The 16,021-nt window shown below is 41.9% G+C and overlaps 1 protein-coding gene across 1 annotated transcript in view; it reads left to right on the top strand.

Annotated features, from left to right (window-relative positions):
- The window catches only part of ZNF695 (zinc finger protein 695), a 34,439-nt gene extending 18,662 nt beyond the window's left edge, over window positions 1-15,777 (top strand). Inside the window, exons 2-4 of the mRNA XM_025403815.1 lie at window positions 3,831-3,993; window positions 4,469-4,561; window positions 14,489-15,777. Coding sequence (XP_025259600.1) covers window positions 3,831-3,993; window positions 4,469-4,561; window positions 14,489-15,777 — 1,545 coding nt within the window. The remainder of the gene's footprint in view (window positions 1-3,830; window positions 3,994-4,468; window positions 4,562-14,488) is intronic.
- Window positions 15,778-16,021: the final 244 nt, after the last annotated feature.

Genomic DNA, 16,021 nt, shown 5'->3' with positions numbered 1-16,021 from the left:
TTTTTTTTGAGACGGAGTCTCGCTCTGTCGCCCAGGCTGGAGTGCAGTGGCGATCTCGGCTCACTGCAAGCTCCACCTCCCGGGTTCACGCCATTCTCCCGCCTCAGCCTCCGAGTAGCTGGGACTACAGGCGCCCGCCACCACGCCCGGCTAGTTTTTTTTTGTATTTTTAGTAGAGACGGGGTTTCACCATGTTAGCCAGGATGGTCTCGATCTCCTGACCTCGTGATCCACCCGCCTTGGCCTCCCAAAGTGCTGGGATTACAGGCTTGAGCCACCGCGCCCGGCCGGCTCCAGGTCTCTTCTTTGGTCTGTTGGACATGATGCCATTCCTACTGGAGTCCATAGGGGTCCAGCTTGATAAGGGCCAGCAGAGAATGCCATGTTTCAGGATGCTGATTTGTGACCTTCACTTTAGACCATAAGTATTTGTGTTGTGATCACAGCGCTGAGTGTAAGGGACTCAGTGCTGTGCCTGCTTTCTCTAGCTGAGTGCTACCATAATGGTCTAGGAGAGGCAGCATCAGCATGCAAGAAGCCAATTGTAGACCCCTTCTAAACCTCTGGAATCACATTACTTAGACTAGGGCCTGGAATACCAAATTATTTATCTGTACGTTGAGACTCGAGGGGTAATACTTAGCTAAGTGGCTCTCACCCCAGGCTTCAATTAGGATGACATGGCCAGTTTAAAGCAATACTGTCACCTCTGTGCTTCCCTCCCCGATTCTGTCTGTTGGTCTGGGTGGGAGCATCCATATTGTTTTAAGTGTTCCAGATGATTCTAAGTGAAGCCAGGGCCATGCATGAGGGCTCCCAGATATATTCATGAGAGTTGAGTTCAGCCTTTGTTCCAAAGAAAGGTTACAGGGCCTGCTCTGCTTGGGTTTGGTAGAGGTGGGTCAGTGTGGCCCATATTCCCGTGGCTGCAGCGGCAATTGCTGGAGTCTTTGGAGGACAAGGGCACCGGAAAACAAAGAAACACACATTTTGATCTTTATGTAGGAGCTCATTGTTCCTGACTCTTTTCTGTGATAAAAGGACAGGGAGCGTGTACTTTTTATGAACCTCTAGGATTTTCTTCCTGTGGATGTGGTGGTAGAAGGGGAAAGGGTTGTGCTGACCCTTTTAAAGGCTTACAGGATGCAGGTGTGATTGGCCCAGAGACTCTCACCTGAGAAGGAATCCCAGAAATGGAGGAGGAAGACGAAGAAACGAATGGTTCTCAGGAGAATGTGTCCGGATTCAGGGACTGTGTCCACTTTTTTTTTTGTGGAATGTCATGTGTTTAGAACCCACAAATATGTCTCTACTTCTGATGTTCCTGCCTAACTTACTCCCCCGAACCTTTTGTTGTGATAGTCAGTGAGCTCTGTACACTCTTTCTCCCCTATATCCCAGAGCCTTCTTTCTTTCCTTTTTTTTTTTTTTTGAGACAGAGTCTCGCTCTGTCGCCCAGGCTGGAGTGCAGTGGTGCTATCTTGGCTCACCGCAAGCTCCGCCTTCCAGGTTCACACCATTCTCCTGCCTCAGCCTCCTGAGTAGCTGGGACTACAGGCGCCCGCCACCATGCCTGGCTAGTTTTTTGTATTTTTTTAGTAGAGACGGGCTTCACCATGTTAGCCAGGATGGTCTCCATCTCCTGACCTCGTGATCCACCCACCTCAGCTTCCCAAAGTGCTGCTATTACAGGCGTGAGCCACCACGCCCGGCCGATTGTAATTTAATTAAGGTAACTTTTTGTGTAATTGTTACGTAATTTTTTCAGTAATTTACTGGGCAATAATTTATTTATATTCAGTAATAATTTACTGGCCAAGAAAGCAGCAGTGATGTTGTACCTCTTGTGTGTATTAGCACACGATGCCAATTTTCCTATTGTAATTTATGTTAATTTTATTCACTTGAATAAAGTGCTGTCTGCCAGAATTTTCCACCATAGGGTTAATTATTTTTCCTTTTGTTATTAATAAGTATTTTGGGAAGATTTACTGATTGATGTACATAAATAATCACAATTAATCAGGAAACTTCTTTTTCTCTTTAGATTCTCTTTGCATACAGCTTTCTCTAGAAAATGAAGGCTCTCATGTTTGCTTACTGGTCGAATCAACTGGGATGAATGTAGGCTCTGCTATTTACTGGATGTTTGACAAAATATTCTTCTTGAGCCAGAAGCACAAGCGCCGCTGGCTAGCCTGTTAGAAAGTCAGAAATTCAGGCTTCATCCCAGATCTGCTGAATCAAAATCTACACTAAAAAAAAGAATTTTTTTTTTTTTCAGATGGGTTTCACTCTGTCATCCAGGCTGGAGTGCAGTGGTGTGACCTGAGCTCACTGCAACCTCTGCCTCCTAGGCTCAGGAAATTCTCTCATCTCAGCTTCCCAAGTCACAGGGACCGCTGGCATGGGCCATCATGGCTAATTTTTGTATTTTTTGTAAAGATGAGGTTTCGCCATGTTGCCCAGGCTGATCTCAAACTCTGGAACTCAAGTGATCCACCCACCTCGGCCTCCCAAAGTGCTGGGAATAGAGGCATGAGCCACCATGCATGCATTTTATTTGTTTGTTTGTTTTTTGAGATGAAGTTTCACTCTTGTTGCCCAGGTTGGAGTACAATGGCGTTATCTTGGCTCACTGCAATCTCCACCTCCTAGGTTCAAGCAATTCTCCTGCCTCAGCCTCCCAAGTAGCTGGGATTACAGGCGCCCACCACCATGCCTGGCTAATTTTTTGTATTTTTAGCAGAGATGGAGTTTCACCGTGTTGGCCAGGCTGGTCTTGAACTCCTGACTTGCAGGTGATCCACCCACCTCAGCCTCCCAAAGTACTGGGATGACAGGTGTGAGCCACTGCACCCAGCCCGTGCCTGCATTTTAACAAGATTTCTACTTCATTGACATGCTTGTTAAAATTTGAGAAGTACCTTCTAACTCACCCTGACTTCTCCATGTGAGAACAATACACGACTTATCCTGTAGGATGTGAATATATCAGTGCTTGAGTTGATGCCCTTAATTTTATACTATATTATGCACAAAAGTAGAGTATCTACATTGGTTTGTGGATCTTTTTTGTTTGTTTGTTTGTTTTGAGATGGAGTCTCGCTCTGTCCCCTAGGCTGGAGTGCAGTGGCCGGATCTCGGTTCACTGCAAGCTCCGCCTCCCGGGTTCACGCCATTCTCCTGCCTCAGCCTCCCGAGTAGCTGGGACTACAGGCATCCACCACCATGCCTGGCTAATTTTTTTTTGTATTTTTTAGTAGAGACGGGATTTCAACATGTTAGCCAGGATGGTCTCGATCTCCTGACCTCGTGATCCGCCCTCCTCGGCCTCTCAAAGTGCTGGGATTACAGGCGTGAGCCACAGCACCTGGCCTAGAGTATATTTGTGTGTTAAAAATTATCTTATTTGGCCGGGCGCGGTGGCTCAAGCCTGTAATCCCAGCACTTTGGGAGGCCGAGACGGGCGGATCACGAGGTCAGGAGATCGAGACCATCCTGGCTAACACGGTGAAACCCCGTCTCTACTAAAAAATACAAAAAACTAGCCGGGCAAGGTGGCGGGCGCCTGTAGTCCCAGCTACTCGGGAGGCTGAGGCAGGAGAATGGCGTAAACCCGGGAGGCGGAGCTTGCAGTGAGCTGAGATCCGGCCACTGCACTCCAGCCTGGGTGACAGAGCAAGACTCCGTCTCAAAAAAAAAAAAAAAAATTATCTTCTTTGATAATTCTAGTCACTCATATAAGTCAGAGCCAGTTCTCTTCACTCTGTCTCCTTGCCTGGAGTCGAACTCTGCCATGGCCACTTGGTAAATGTTTTCTTTTTCAGGGACTATTGGCATTCAGGGATGTGGCTCTAGAATTCTCTCCAGAGGAGTGGGAATGCCTGGACCCTGCCCAGCGGAATTTGTACAGGGATGTGATGTTAGAGAACTACAGAAACCTGTTCTCCCTTGGTGAGGATCACTTCAATATGCAATTCCTATTTCACCGTAAGGATCTCATCTTTTTCCGTTGTAGAATGTTTTCTGGGAGTTTCTGATTTGCATGAATGAGTTTCAGATCACTGCTTTCAAGAAAACCTTGGGGATTCCTTGGTGTAGGAAACAAAACTTTCAAGATGTTTTGCCTTGACATCAACCTTTCTCTTCAGCTGATGTACATCCTTGCTCTAGATTGGTGGTAATTCTAGAAATTCAGTAGTATCAAATATTGTTGCCCCCACTTCAAAATCCAGTTTCCACCACCAATTTTTGATCCAGTTAGTATAGTTCTTGGTAGCAGAGCCGAGGACTCACAGATTTAAAACACTTCCTGAATATATTAAAGGCTCTGTCAGAAAACAGTATTCTGGAGTTAACTTTCTAGGATCTAATGTGATGTTTTCTCTTCTCTACTGAGCACAGTGAAAGGTTGGTAGTTCAAGAATCCCCACAAGAATCATGCACCTTTTTTCTAATAAAACAGGTCTTGCTATGTCTAAGCCAGAACTGATCATCTATCTGGAGGCAAGGAAAGAGCCCTGGAATGTGAACACAGAGAAGACAGCCAAACACTCAGGTAGGTGGGAGTGAATGAAGCAAACATACGTAGGGGGTCTGAGGATCAAGGAGGAAGCCAGACTTTAAAATGTGGTTTGGGAAGCTCTACTCCCATGGAAATGGCTTCTGAGAAGCCTGGATTTCTTTCTCTTGCTCTCACATAGGGGCATCTTCTATCTCATGCTCTTAAATTATCTAAGGACTGTACTTCCCTTCAGTGATTTTCCTTCAAGTTCACAGTGAGCGTCACAGTCATCTTCGTAGGTCATAGGGGACTGCATGAGCTGACTGCTCTTCCATTGCTTTGGGGGACATGGAACTGGCTGCATATTTTTGAGGAACTCTGCTAAAAATTATATATATATATACACACACACATAATTTTCTTGAGATGGAGTCTCGCTCTGTCACCCAAGCTGGAGTGCAGTGGCACAATCTTGGCTCACTGCAACCTCTGCCTCCCAGGTTCAAGCGATTCCCCTGCCTCAGTCTCCCGAGTAGCTGGGACTACAGGCGCCTGCCACCACACCCGGCCAATTTTTTTTGTACTTTAGTAGAGATGGGGTTTCACCATGTTAGCCAGTATGGTCTCAGTCTCCTGACCTCGTGATCCACCTGCCTTAGCCTCCCAAAGTGCTAGGATTACAGGCGTGAGCCACCGCACCTAGCCTAAAATATTTTTTAAGATCCCTTTTTGCATTGCATCTGGAACACGTGAGAGTAATGGTGATACTGGTATTTGGTTCAGAAATCCCACAACAGATATATGTTTTCTCCTTTATGACTTACCCTGTGGAGATTTCAAATGTGATTCTACAGAAATTGATAGTAATTTTATCAGAAGACTAAGCATCTCCCTAAATATAAGAAAGTCCAGTGTTGTTTACTTAAAAATGTTATTTCTTTTGTGTGAACTGAGATTTGTAATTTAAACCCTATGTGCCCAAATTTCTCAGCTGTTCTCAGTTTAATATATCTACTCACATCCTAGATTTCTTAAATACGCTGGGTCGTTGGGGAGTGTAGAACATTACTGATTATATAGTAAACTCCCACTTGTTACCTTCCTTTAAAATAACTGTCATTTTATAATTTTCTCTTGTTTAGTATGAAACTTCGTGGGTCTGTGTCATTTATAGATATGTGTGTGTAGATATGTATGTGTATAATGTGATTTTTTTACACAAATAAAAATTGGATAACTATTGTGTACAGTGTCATGATTTGATATCTATATATAGTGAAATGATTAATACAGTTAAGTTAATGAACACACCTGTCACTTCACATAGTTATTTTTATGTTGAAAACACTTGTCTGCTGTGTTAATACAGATTTTAAGCATACAAAACATTATTAACTGTACTCATAATGCTATTCATTAGATTTCCAAAGCTTATTTATTTTATAACTGAAAGCTTATAGTGCCCTTGTAATACTACATCTTCCATTTTCCTACCCCTTGGCAGTCACCTCTGTCTTCTGCTTCTAGTTCAACCTTTTAAGATTCCTCATATGAGTGAGAAGAACAGGAAGTATTTGTTTTTCTGTGTTTGGCTTATTTCACTTAGCATGTTGTTAGAATGGCAGGATTTCATTATGTTTATTGCTTAATAATACTCTTATTACATCTACGTAAACATTTTCTTTATCCATTCAGCATTCACAAAGATTTACATTGTTTCTTTTTTTTTTTTTTTTTTTTTTTTTTATGAGACGGAGTCTCGCTCTGCCGCCCAGGCTGGAGTGCAGTGGCCGGATCTCGGCTCACTGCAAGCTCCGCCTCCCGGGTTCACGCCATTCTCCTGCCTCAGCCTCCCGAGTAGCTGGGACTACAGGCGCCCGCCACCACGCCCGGCTAGTTTTTTGTATTTTTTAGTAGAGACGGGGTTTCACCATGTTAGCCAGGATGGTCTCGATCTCCTGACCTCGTGATCCGCCCGTCTCGGCCTCCCAAAGTGCTGGGATTACAGGCTTGAGCCACCGCGCCCGGCCTCATTGTTTCTATATCTTGAAAATTGTGACTAATGCTATAATGAACATGGGGATGCAGATATTTATTTGAGATACTGATTTTATTTCTGTTGATTTTATACAAACACACACTCAGATGTGAGATTGCTGTCTTGTATGGTAGTTATTTTCTTTTTTTTTTCTCGAGACAGACTTTTGCTCTGTCGCCCTGGCTGGAGTGCAGTGGCACGATCTCAGCTCACTGCACCCTCTGCCTCTGGGGTTCAAGAGATTCTCCTGCCTCAGCCTCTCCAGTAACTGGGATTACAGGTGCCCACCACCACATCTGGCTAATTTTTATATTTTTAGTAGAGACAAGGTTTCACCACGTTGACCAGGCTGATCTTGAACTCCTGACCTCAAGTGGTTCACCAGCCTCAGCCTCCCAAAAGTGCTGGGATTATAGGCGTGAGTCACCGCGCCTGGACTTTTTATTTATTTATTTATTTTTTATAGAGATGGGTTCTCACTCTATTATCCAGGCTGGTCTCAAACTCCTGGCCTCAAGCAATCCTTCCACCTCGACCTCTCAAAGTGGTGGGATTATAGGCCTGAGCTACCACACATGAACAATTTTTACTTATGTATTATAATTTTTATGAACACATTCAGTTCTGTACACTTCAAGACATTATGGTGCAAAAGTGAATAATTCAACAATCACATCGTTTATTACCAGTACATTTATCTGTAAGTTTGTTTGCCTTTATAAATGTTACAAGCAAACAAACTTAGAGATAAATGTACTTGCAGAAGACATGCCAGGACATTTTCTTTATGATGTGTGTGTGTGTATTTGCCTGGCCCTTTAGAAACACCATTCTATATTTGTTTTTAAGGGTCTGTTTCAGATATCTCATATAAATGGATTTGTATAGTCTCTATCTTTTTGGGACTGGGTTATTTTGTTTAGCATGTCACCAAGATTTTCATTTTTAATTTGTAAGCGTACATAGTAGGTGTATATATTTATCTGGTACATGAGATACTGTGATACAGGCATGCAATGCATAATAATCACATCAGGACAAAGGGCTTTTCTTAAAGATTCATCTTTATTGTAGATTTTACCACATTTCCTGCTTTTTAAAAGCTGAGTAATATTCCATTATTTGTGGGGGGGATTTTTTTGAGACATCTCGATTTCTTGGGCGTCTGTGGTGCTAGTGTGAGTTAATTGTGTTGTAAGGAGTCTCACTCTGTCACCAAGGCTGGAATGCATGGCCTGACCTCAGCTCACTGCAGCCTCCACCTCCCAGATTCAACTGATTCTCCCACCTCAGCCTCCGGGGTTGCTGGGACTACAGGCGCGCCCCACCATGCCTGGCTATTTATTTTTTGTATTTTTAGTAGAGAGAGAGTTTCGTCATGTTGGCCAGGCTGGTCTCAAACTCCTGACCTCAGGTGATCTACCCGCCTTGGCCTCCCAAAGTGCTGGGATTACAGGTACGGGCCTCCCACTGCCAGCCTATTTGTGTATTCTGAATTATATTTAGCCATTCATTTGGTGACGTAAGTTTGGGTTGTTTTCCCTTATTAGCTTTTGTGAATAATGTTGCAATAAATATGGGTATGCAAATAACTTTTCATGTGCCCATATATGTGGAGGTTTATTTCTGTGTTCTGTATTCTGTTTCATTGACCTAATTGTCTGCCTTTATGCCAATACCAAACGGTTTTAATTACCACAGCTTCTTTTTTTTTTTTCTTTTTTTGAGAGAGAATCTTGGCTCTGTCACCCAGGTTGGAATGCAGTGGCGCAATCTCGGCTCACTGCAACCTCTGCCTCCCAGGTTCAGGTCATTGTCCTGCCTCAGCCTCCCAAGCAGTTGGGATTACAGGCATGTGCCACCATGTATTTTTAGTAGAGATGGGGTTTCACCATGTTGGCCAGGCTGGTCTTAAACTTGTGACTTTAGGCGATCCACCCATCTCGGCCTCCCAAAGTGCTGTGATTACAGGCATGAGCCACGCGACGTGCCGATGGTAATGTATTTTAAAATCAGAAAGTATGATACCTGCAACATTGTTCTTCTTTGTGGAGATTATTGCTCTCTTCATGGTTCCTTCACTTGCTGTGTAATTTTAGAGTTGCCTTTTCTATTTCTGCAAAAATGAAATTGTGAACTTGAAAGGATTGCCCTGAATCAGTAGGTCACTTGGGTGACATGAACATCTTCATAATATTAAGTCTTCCAGCCCACAAAGAAGAACATGCTCAAGTGTGTGTTGTTGAACTTCCGTGTATTTGTGAATGTTTCAGGTTTTTATTTATTTATTTATTTTTTGAGACGGGTCTCGCTCTGTCACCCAGGCTGGAGTGCAGTGGTACGATCTCGGCTCACTGCAAGCTCCGCCTCCTGGGTTCACACCATTCTCCTGCCTCAGCCTCCCGAGTAGCTGGGACTACAGGCACCTGCCACCACGCCCGGCTAATTTTTTGTATTTTTTAGTAGAGACGGGGTTTCACCGTGTTAGCCAGGATGGTCTCGATCTCCTGACCTCGTGATCCACCCTCCTCGGCCTCCCAAAGTGCTGGGATGACAGGCGTGAGCCACCGTGCCTGACCGAATGTTTCAGTTTTCTTTCTGTTACTGATTTCTTGTTTTATTCCATTTTGATCATAAATAATAATCTATAATATTTCCATTTTTAAAAATTAGTTAAGACTTTGTTTTGTGGCCTGACAGGTGGTCTATCAAGGAGAATGTTTTCTGAGCTGTTGAGAATATTGTGGATTCTGTTGTTTAGGGTGTTCTCTAGATGTCTGTTGGTTGTCATTGTTTTATGGTGCTTTCAAGACCCCCTGTTCCCTGTGTACTTCTTGCTTCATTTCTGTAAATATTTGCTTTATATATTGTAAACCCTGGTGAGAAACAGATGTAGATGTAAATACACAAACAGACATACATTTGTCGTAGGTTTTCTGTGAACAAAACCTTTTATTTATTGTCTTTTTTGTCTCCTGTGAGTTGTTCACTTTTGGTTTTTTGTTTGTTTTTTGTTTTGTTTTGTTTCTTTGAGATAGGGTCTCGCTCTGTCACCCAGGCTGGATTGGAGTGGCATGATCTCAGCTCACTGCAACCTCTGCCTCCCGGGCTCAAGCGTTTCTGCTGCCTCAGCCTCCTGGGTAGCTGGGATTACAGGCACGTGCCACCATGCCCAGCTAATTTTCTTTCTTTTTTTTTTTTTTCTGAGACGGAGTCTCGCTTGGTTGCCCAGGCTGGAGTGCAGTGGCCGGATCTCAGATCACTGCAAGCTCCGCCTCCCGGGTTCCCGCCATTCTCCTGCCTCAGCCTCCCGAGTAGCTGGGACTACAGGCGCCCACCACTTTGCCCGGCTAGTTTTTTGTATTTTTTTAGTAGAGACCGGGTTTCACCATGTTAGCCAGGATGGTCTCGATCTCCTGACCTCGTGATCCACCCGTCTTGGCCTCCCAAAGTGCTGGGATTACAGGCTTGAGCCACCGCGCCCGGCCTAATTTTCATATTTTTAGTAGAGACAGGGTTTTGCCATTTTGGCCAGGCTGGTCTCCAACTCCTGACCTCAGGTGATCTGCCCACCTCAGCCTCCCAAAGTGCTGGGATTACAGGTGTGACCCACTGTGTCCAGCCACAACAATATATTTTAAACTGGTAATGTCTTCAGTTACATACAAATTTTTTTTCTCAGTACGTCTGCCTTGAACTTCAGGTTACTGATGTCATTGATCATATCTTTTTATATGAACAGATGTTTATAATTATTTTTACGCTTTTGTTCCTCTGCCACCCGGGTTCAAGCAATTCTTGTGCCTCAGCCTTCCTATAGCTGGGACTACAGGTTTGTTCCCTCACGCCCAGCTAATTTTTTTGTATTTTTAGTAGAGATAGGGTTTCACCATGTTGGCTAGGCTGGTCCCGAACTTCCGACCTCAAGCATTCCTCCTACCTTGGCCTCCCAAAGTGCTGGGATTACAGGCATGAGCCACCACACCCAGCCCCTTTAGTGTTTCTTGAGTGTAGATCTACTGATGACTTTTTCAGCATTTGCTTACCTTATATTCTTGAGCTCCATAATTTCTATTTCTTTTTATACTTTTTATCTTTTGGTTGATCTTCCAAGACAACTGATTTCATTTAGTTTTCTATGTTCTTATTTCACTTATTAATATTATTCACATGGTTATTTTGAGTTTTTAAAAATAATTTATCTCCATTTCTTTAGGGTTGCTATCTGGATATTTCTTTTTCCTTTCTGGGGCCATAAGTATCCTGATATTTTGTATACATTGTAATCTTTTGTTCAGATTTGAAATTAACAAAAAGCCACCTGTTTCAATCTTTATAAAGTGGCATTGTTCTGGGAAACTCTGACACCAATTGATCAGGCTAGAGATTATGGGAGCCTCTCAAACTTGTTCTTGGGATATGTCTTCTCTGGAATGGTGTTTTGATTTGTTTTGTTTGAGACAGAGTCTCTCGCTGTGTCTCCCAGACTGGAGTTCAATGGTGCAATCTCAGCCCACTGCACCGTCTGCTTCCTGGATTCAAGCGATTCTCCTGCCTCAGCCTCCCAAGTAGCTGGGATTATAGGCACGTACCACTATGCCTGACTAATGTTTGTATTTTTAGTAGAGATGGGGTTTCACCGTGTTGACCAGGGCTAGGATTACTGGCGTGAGCCACTGCGCCCGGCTATTTTCTTAATTACAGAGGTTTTCACATGTTTCCTCTTAAGAGGCTGTAATTACTTGTTATGTCTGTTGTCCATCTCTGGTACTGCAGTTTCTTGTCTGCTGTAACAATCATTTATTACTGGTTTCAAAACAACCAACCTGTCGGTCAAAGTATACCATCATTCCATTCAGTACTCTGTTATAGAAGACAGCAACCGGTTTTTTTCAAGCCCCCAAAAGTATGGACACATGTGCCACTATTTTCTTTATTTTATGAGGGAGAAGTCAGAAGTTTACTCCTAAGGGCACCATACCATATTGGAAAAAAGGAATGGCTGTGGTGGGTAAATGGAACACACTTTCCTTCCACTTCTATGGGGCTTATGGCATTGTGCTCACCTGAGGTGCTGCAAACCCTTCGTTGATTTTTAGAGTTCTCAGAAAGGCTTTAAAAAAATTTTTTTTTTAAATTGTATGTATTTATGAGGTACATAAGATATTTTGATACAAGCATGCAACGCGAAATAAGCATATCAGGGAAAATGGGGTGTCCATTCCCTCAAGCATTTATTTTTTGAATTACAATCAGATTATACTATTTAAGTTATTTAAAAACGTACAACTGAAATTATTTTTGACTATGGTCACCCTGTTGTGCTATTAAATAGTAGGTCTTATTCATTCTTTTTAAGTAATTTCTTGCACCCATTAACCATCCCCACCTCCCCCACCCACTCACCCAGTACCCTTTCCAGCCTCTGATAACCATTCTTCTACTCTCTATCTCCATGAGTTAATTGTTTTGACTTTTAGATTCCACAAATAAGTGAGAGCATGCAATGTTTGCCTTTCTGTGCCTGGCTTATTTTACTTAACATAGTGACCTTCGGTTCCATCTATGTTGTTGCAAATGACAGGATCTCATCCTTAAGGATGAATAGTACTCCATTGTCTATAAGTAGTACATTTTCTTTCTTTTTTTCTTTTTTTCTTTTTTTTTTTTCTGAGACAGAGTCTTGCTCTGTCGCCCAGGCTGGAGTACGGTGGCGCGATCTCGGCTCACTGCAAGCTCCGCCTCCCGGGTTGACACCATTCTCCTGCCTCAGCCTCCCGAGTAGCTGGGACTACAGGCGCCGCCACCACACCCGGCTAGTTTTGTTTTTGTATTTTTAGTAGAGACGGGGTTTCACCGTGTTAGCCAGGATGGTCTCAATCTCTTGACCTCGGGATCCGCCCGCCTCGGCTTCCCAAAGTGCTGGGATTACAGTTGTGAGCCACTGCGCCTGGCCTATAAGTAGTACATTATCTTTATCCAGTTGCCTGTTGATGGATACTTAGGTTGCTGCCAAAATTTGGCTATTGTGAATAGTGCTGGAACAAACATAGAAGTGCATCTATCTTTGATATACTGATTTCCTTTCTTTGGCATATACATCTGCAGTGGGATTGCTGGATCATATGGTACCTCTATTTTTAGTGTTTTGAGAATCCTCCAAACTGTTCTTCATAGTGGTAGCACTAATTTAAATCCCCACAGTGTACAGGGTTTCTCACCAGCGTTTGTTATTGCCTGGCTTTTGGATATAAGTTATTTTATCTGGGGTGAGATGATATCTCATTGTAGTTTTGATTTGCATTTCCCTGATGGTCAGTGATGTTGAGAATCTTTTCATATGCCTGTTTGCTATTTGTGTCTTGTTTTGAGAAATGTTTATTCACATATCCTGACCATTTTTTGGCTCAGATTATTTTTCCTGTAGAGTTGTTTGAGCTCCTTGTAACTTCTGGTTGTTAATCTCTTGTCAAATGAGTAGTTTTCAAGTATTTTCTCCCATTCTGTGGGTTGTCTGTTCACTTTGTTGATTGTATTCTTTGCTGTGCAGAAGCTTTTTAACTTGATATGTTCCCATTTGTCCATTTTTTTTTTTTTTGGTTGTCTGTGTTTGTGGGGTATTGCTCAATAAATTTTTGCTTAGACTAATGTCTTCGAGGTTTTTCTCAATTTTAACTTTTCAAAAAACTAATTTTTTGTTTCATTGATCTTTTGAATTTTTCAAAAAATTTTAATTTCATTTATTTCTGTTCTGAGCTTCATTATTTTTCTTCCACTAATTTTGGGTTTTGTTCGCTCTTGCTTTTCTAGTTCTGTACGATGCATTGTTGGATTGTTTAGTTGAAGTTTTCCCTTTTTTTTCATGTAAGCAGTTATAGCTATAAACGTCCCTGTTTGTACTGCTTTTGCTGTATCCCATAGGTTTTGATGTATTTTGTTTCTGTTATCATTTGTCTCAAGAAATTTTAAATTTCCTCCTGAATTTCTTTTAACTCACGGGTCATTCAGGAGCATATTGTTTAATTTCCGTGTATTTGTATAGTTTTCAAAATTCCTCTTTTCATTCTAGTTTTATTCCATTGTGGTCAGAGAAAATGCTTGGTATTATTTCCATTTTTGGAATGTTTTAAGACTTGTTTTGTGACCTCACATATGGTCTCTCCTTGAGAATGATCCATGTGCTGAGAAAAATAATGTGTATTGTGCAGCTGTTGTATGAAATGTTCTGTAATTATCTATTAGATCCATTTGGCATATAGTGCAGATAAGCGCTATGTTTCTTCGTTGATTTTCTGTCTAGTAGGTTTGTCTGGTGCTGCAAGTGAGGTCATGAGCCGCCATGCCCAGCCTTCGTTTAATGTTTTCACTTTGGATCAAAGTAGTTTACACACCAGAGTTATAGTGTTATTTTGTGTTTTTGTGTGTTGTTACAATTACCAGTTAATTTTGTAACTTCAGATGATGTTATTATTAATTAATGTTCTTTTCTGATTGAAGTACTCCTTTTAGCATTTCTTGTAGGACAGGTCTGGTATTGATGAAATACCTCAGCTTTTGTTTGGCCATCTTTATTTCTCTTTATGTTTGAAGGATATTTTTGCTGGATATAATATCATAGGGTAAAGGTTTTTTTCTTTCAGCACTTTAAGTATGTCATGCCACTCTCTCTTGGCCTGTAAGGTTTCCAGTGAAAAGTCTGTGATGAGGCATATTGGAGCTTCATTGTATGTTATTTCTTTTTTTTCCCCCTTCAGCTGCTTTTAGGGTTCACATAATGGCATTTTGTTTAGTATATTTTTGTTAGGATTATGACTATGAAGGAATAAGGGCCTGTAGTATTTCATTATGCTATCTTGCTAATGTGCTTGTATAATTTTATGCCTTAGATTTGTAAAGTATGTTTTCTAGTAAGTGGAATAATTTGTTGTTTTTATTTTTTCCAGCTTTGTCTTCTTATCTTACTGAAGACATTTTGCCAGAGCAGGGTCTGCAAATTTCATTCCAAAAAGTGATGCTGAGAAGATATGAAAGATGTTGTCTTGAGAAATTACGCTTAAGGAATGACTGGGAAATTGTGGGTGAGTGGAAAGGGCAGAAGGCAAGTTATAATGGACTTGACTTATGCTCAGCAACTACTCATAACAAAAACTTTCAATGCAATAAATGTGTGAAAGGTTTTAGTAAATTTGCAAATCTAAATAAACATAAGATAAGCCATACTGGAGAAAAACCATTCAAATGCAAAGAATGTGGCAATGTCTCTTGCATGTCTTTAATAACAACTCAACAGCGGAGAATCCATATTGGAGAGAACCCCTACCAACGTAAAAAAGGTAGCAAAGCCTTTAATGAGCGCTCATACTGTACTGACTATAAGAGAATTCATGTTGGAGAGCAACATTGCAGATGTGAAGGATGTAATAACGTCTTTAAGTCTTGCTCAAGTCTTGCTATTATTGAGAAAATTCGTACTGAAAAGAAAACCTACAAATGTGAAGAATGTGGCAAAGCTTTTAACCTGTGCTCAATTCTTACTAAACATAAGAAAATTCATACTGGAGAGAAACCATACAAATGTGAAGAATGTGGCAAATCCTTTAAGTTGTTCCCATACCTTACTCAACACAAGAGAATTCATAGTGGAGAGAAACCCTACAAGTGTGAAGAATGTGGCAAAGTCTTTAAATTGTTGTCATACCTTACTCAACATAAAAGAATTCATACTGGAGAGAAAACCTTCCAATGTGAAGAATGTGGAAAAGCCTTTAACCAGAGCTCACATCTGACTGAACATAGGAGAATTCATACTGGTGAGAAACCATACAAATGTCAGGAATGTGGCAAAGCTTTTACTTGGTTCTCATACCTTATTCAGCATAAGAGAATTCATACTGGGCAGAAACCCTACATATGTGAGGAATGTGGCAAAGCTTTTACCTGGTTCTCCTACCTTAATCAACATAAGAGAATTCATACTGGAGAGAAACCCTACAAATGTGATGAATGCGGCAAAGCTTTTAACTGGTTTTCATATCTTACTAATCATAAGAGAATTCATACTGGAGAGAAACCCTACAAATGTGAAGAATGTGGCAAAGCCTTTGGCCAGAGCTCACACCTTTCTAAACATAAGACAATTCATACCAGAGAGAAACCATACAAGTGTGAGGAATGTGGCACAGCCTTTAACCACTCTGCACAACTTGCCATGCATGAGAAAATTCACACCTGAGAAAAATCCTACAAATCTAAACAATATGGCATAGTCTTTATTTTTATTTATTTTTTTTTTTGTTTTGTTTTTTTTTTTGAGACGGAGTCTCGCTCTGTCGCCCAGGCTGGAGTGTAGTGGCCAGATCTCAGCTCACTGCAAGCTCCGCCTCCCGGGTTCCCGCCATTCTCCGGCCTCAGCCTCCCGAGTAGCTGGGACTACAGGCGCTGCCACCTCGCCCGGCTATTTTTTGTATTTCTTAGTA

This window comes from Theropithecus gelada, chromosome 1 (genome assembly GCF_003255815.1).
Source record: "Theropithecus gelada isolate Dixy chromosome 1, Tgel_1.0, whole genome shotgun sequence".
In the NCBI taxonomy this organism is placed as follows: Eukaryota; Metazoa; Chordata; class Mammalia; order Primates; family Cercopithecidae; genus Theropithecus; species Theropithecus gelada.
Note: the sequence above shows the minus strand (reverse complement) of the source record. Positions and strands in the feature narration are given on the sequence as shown.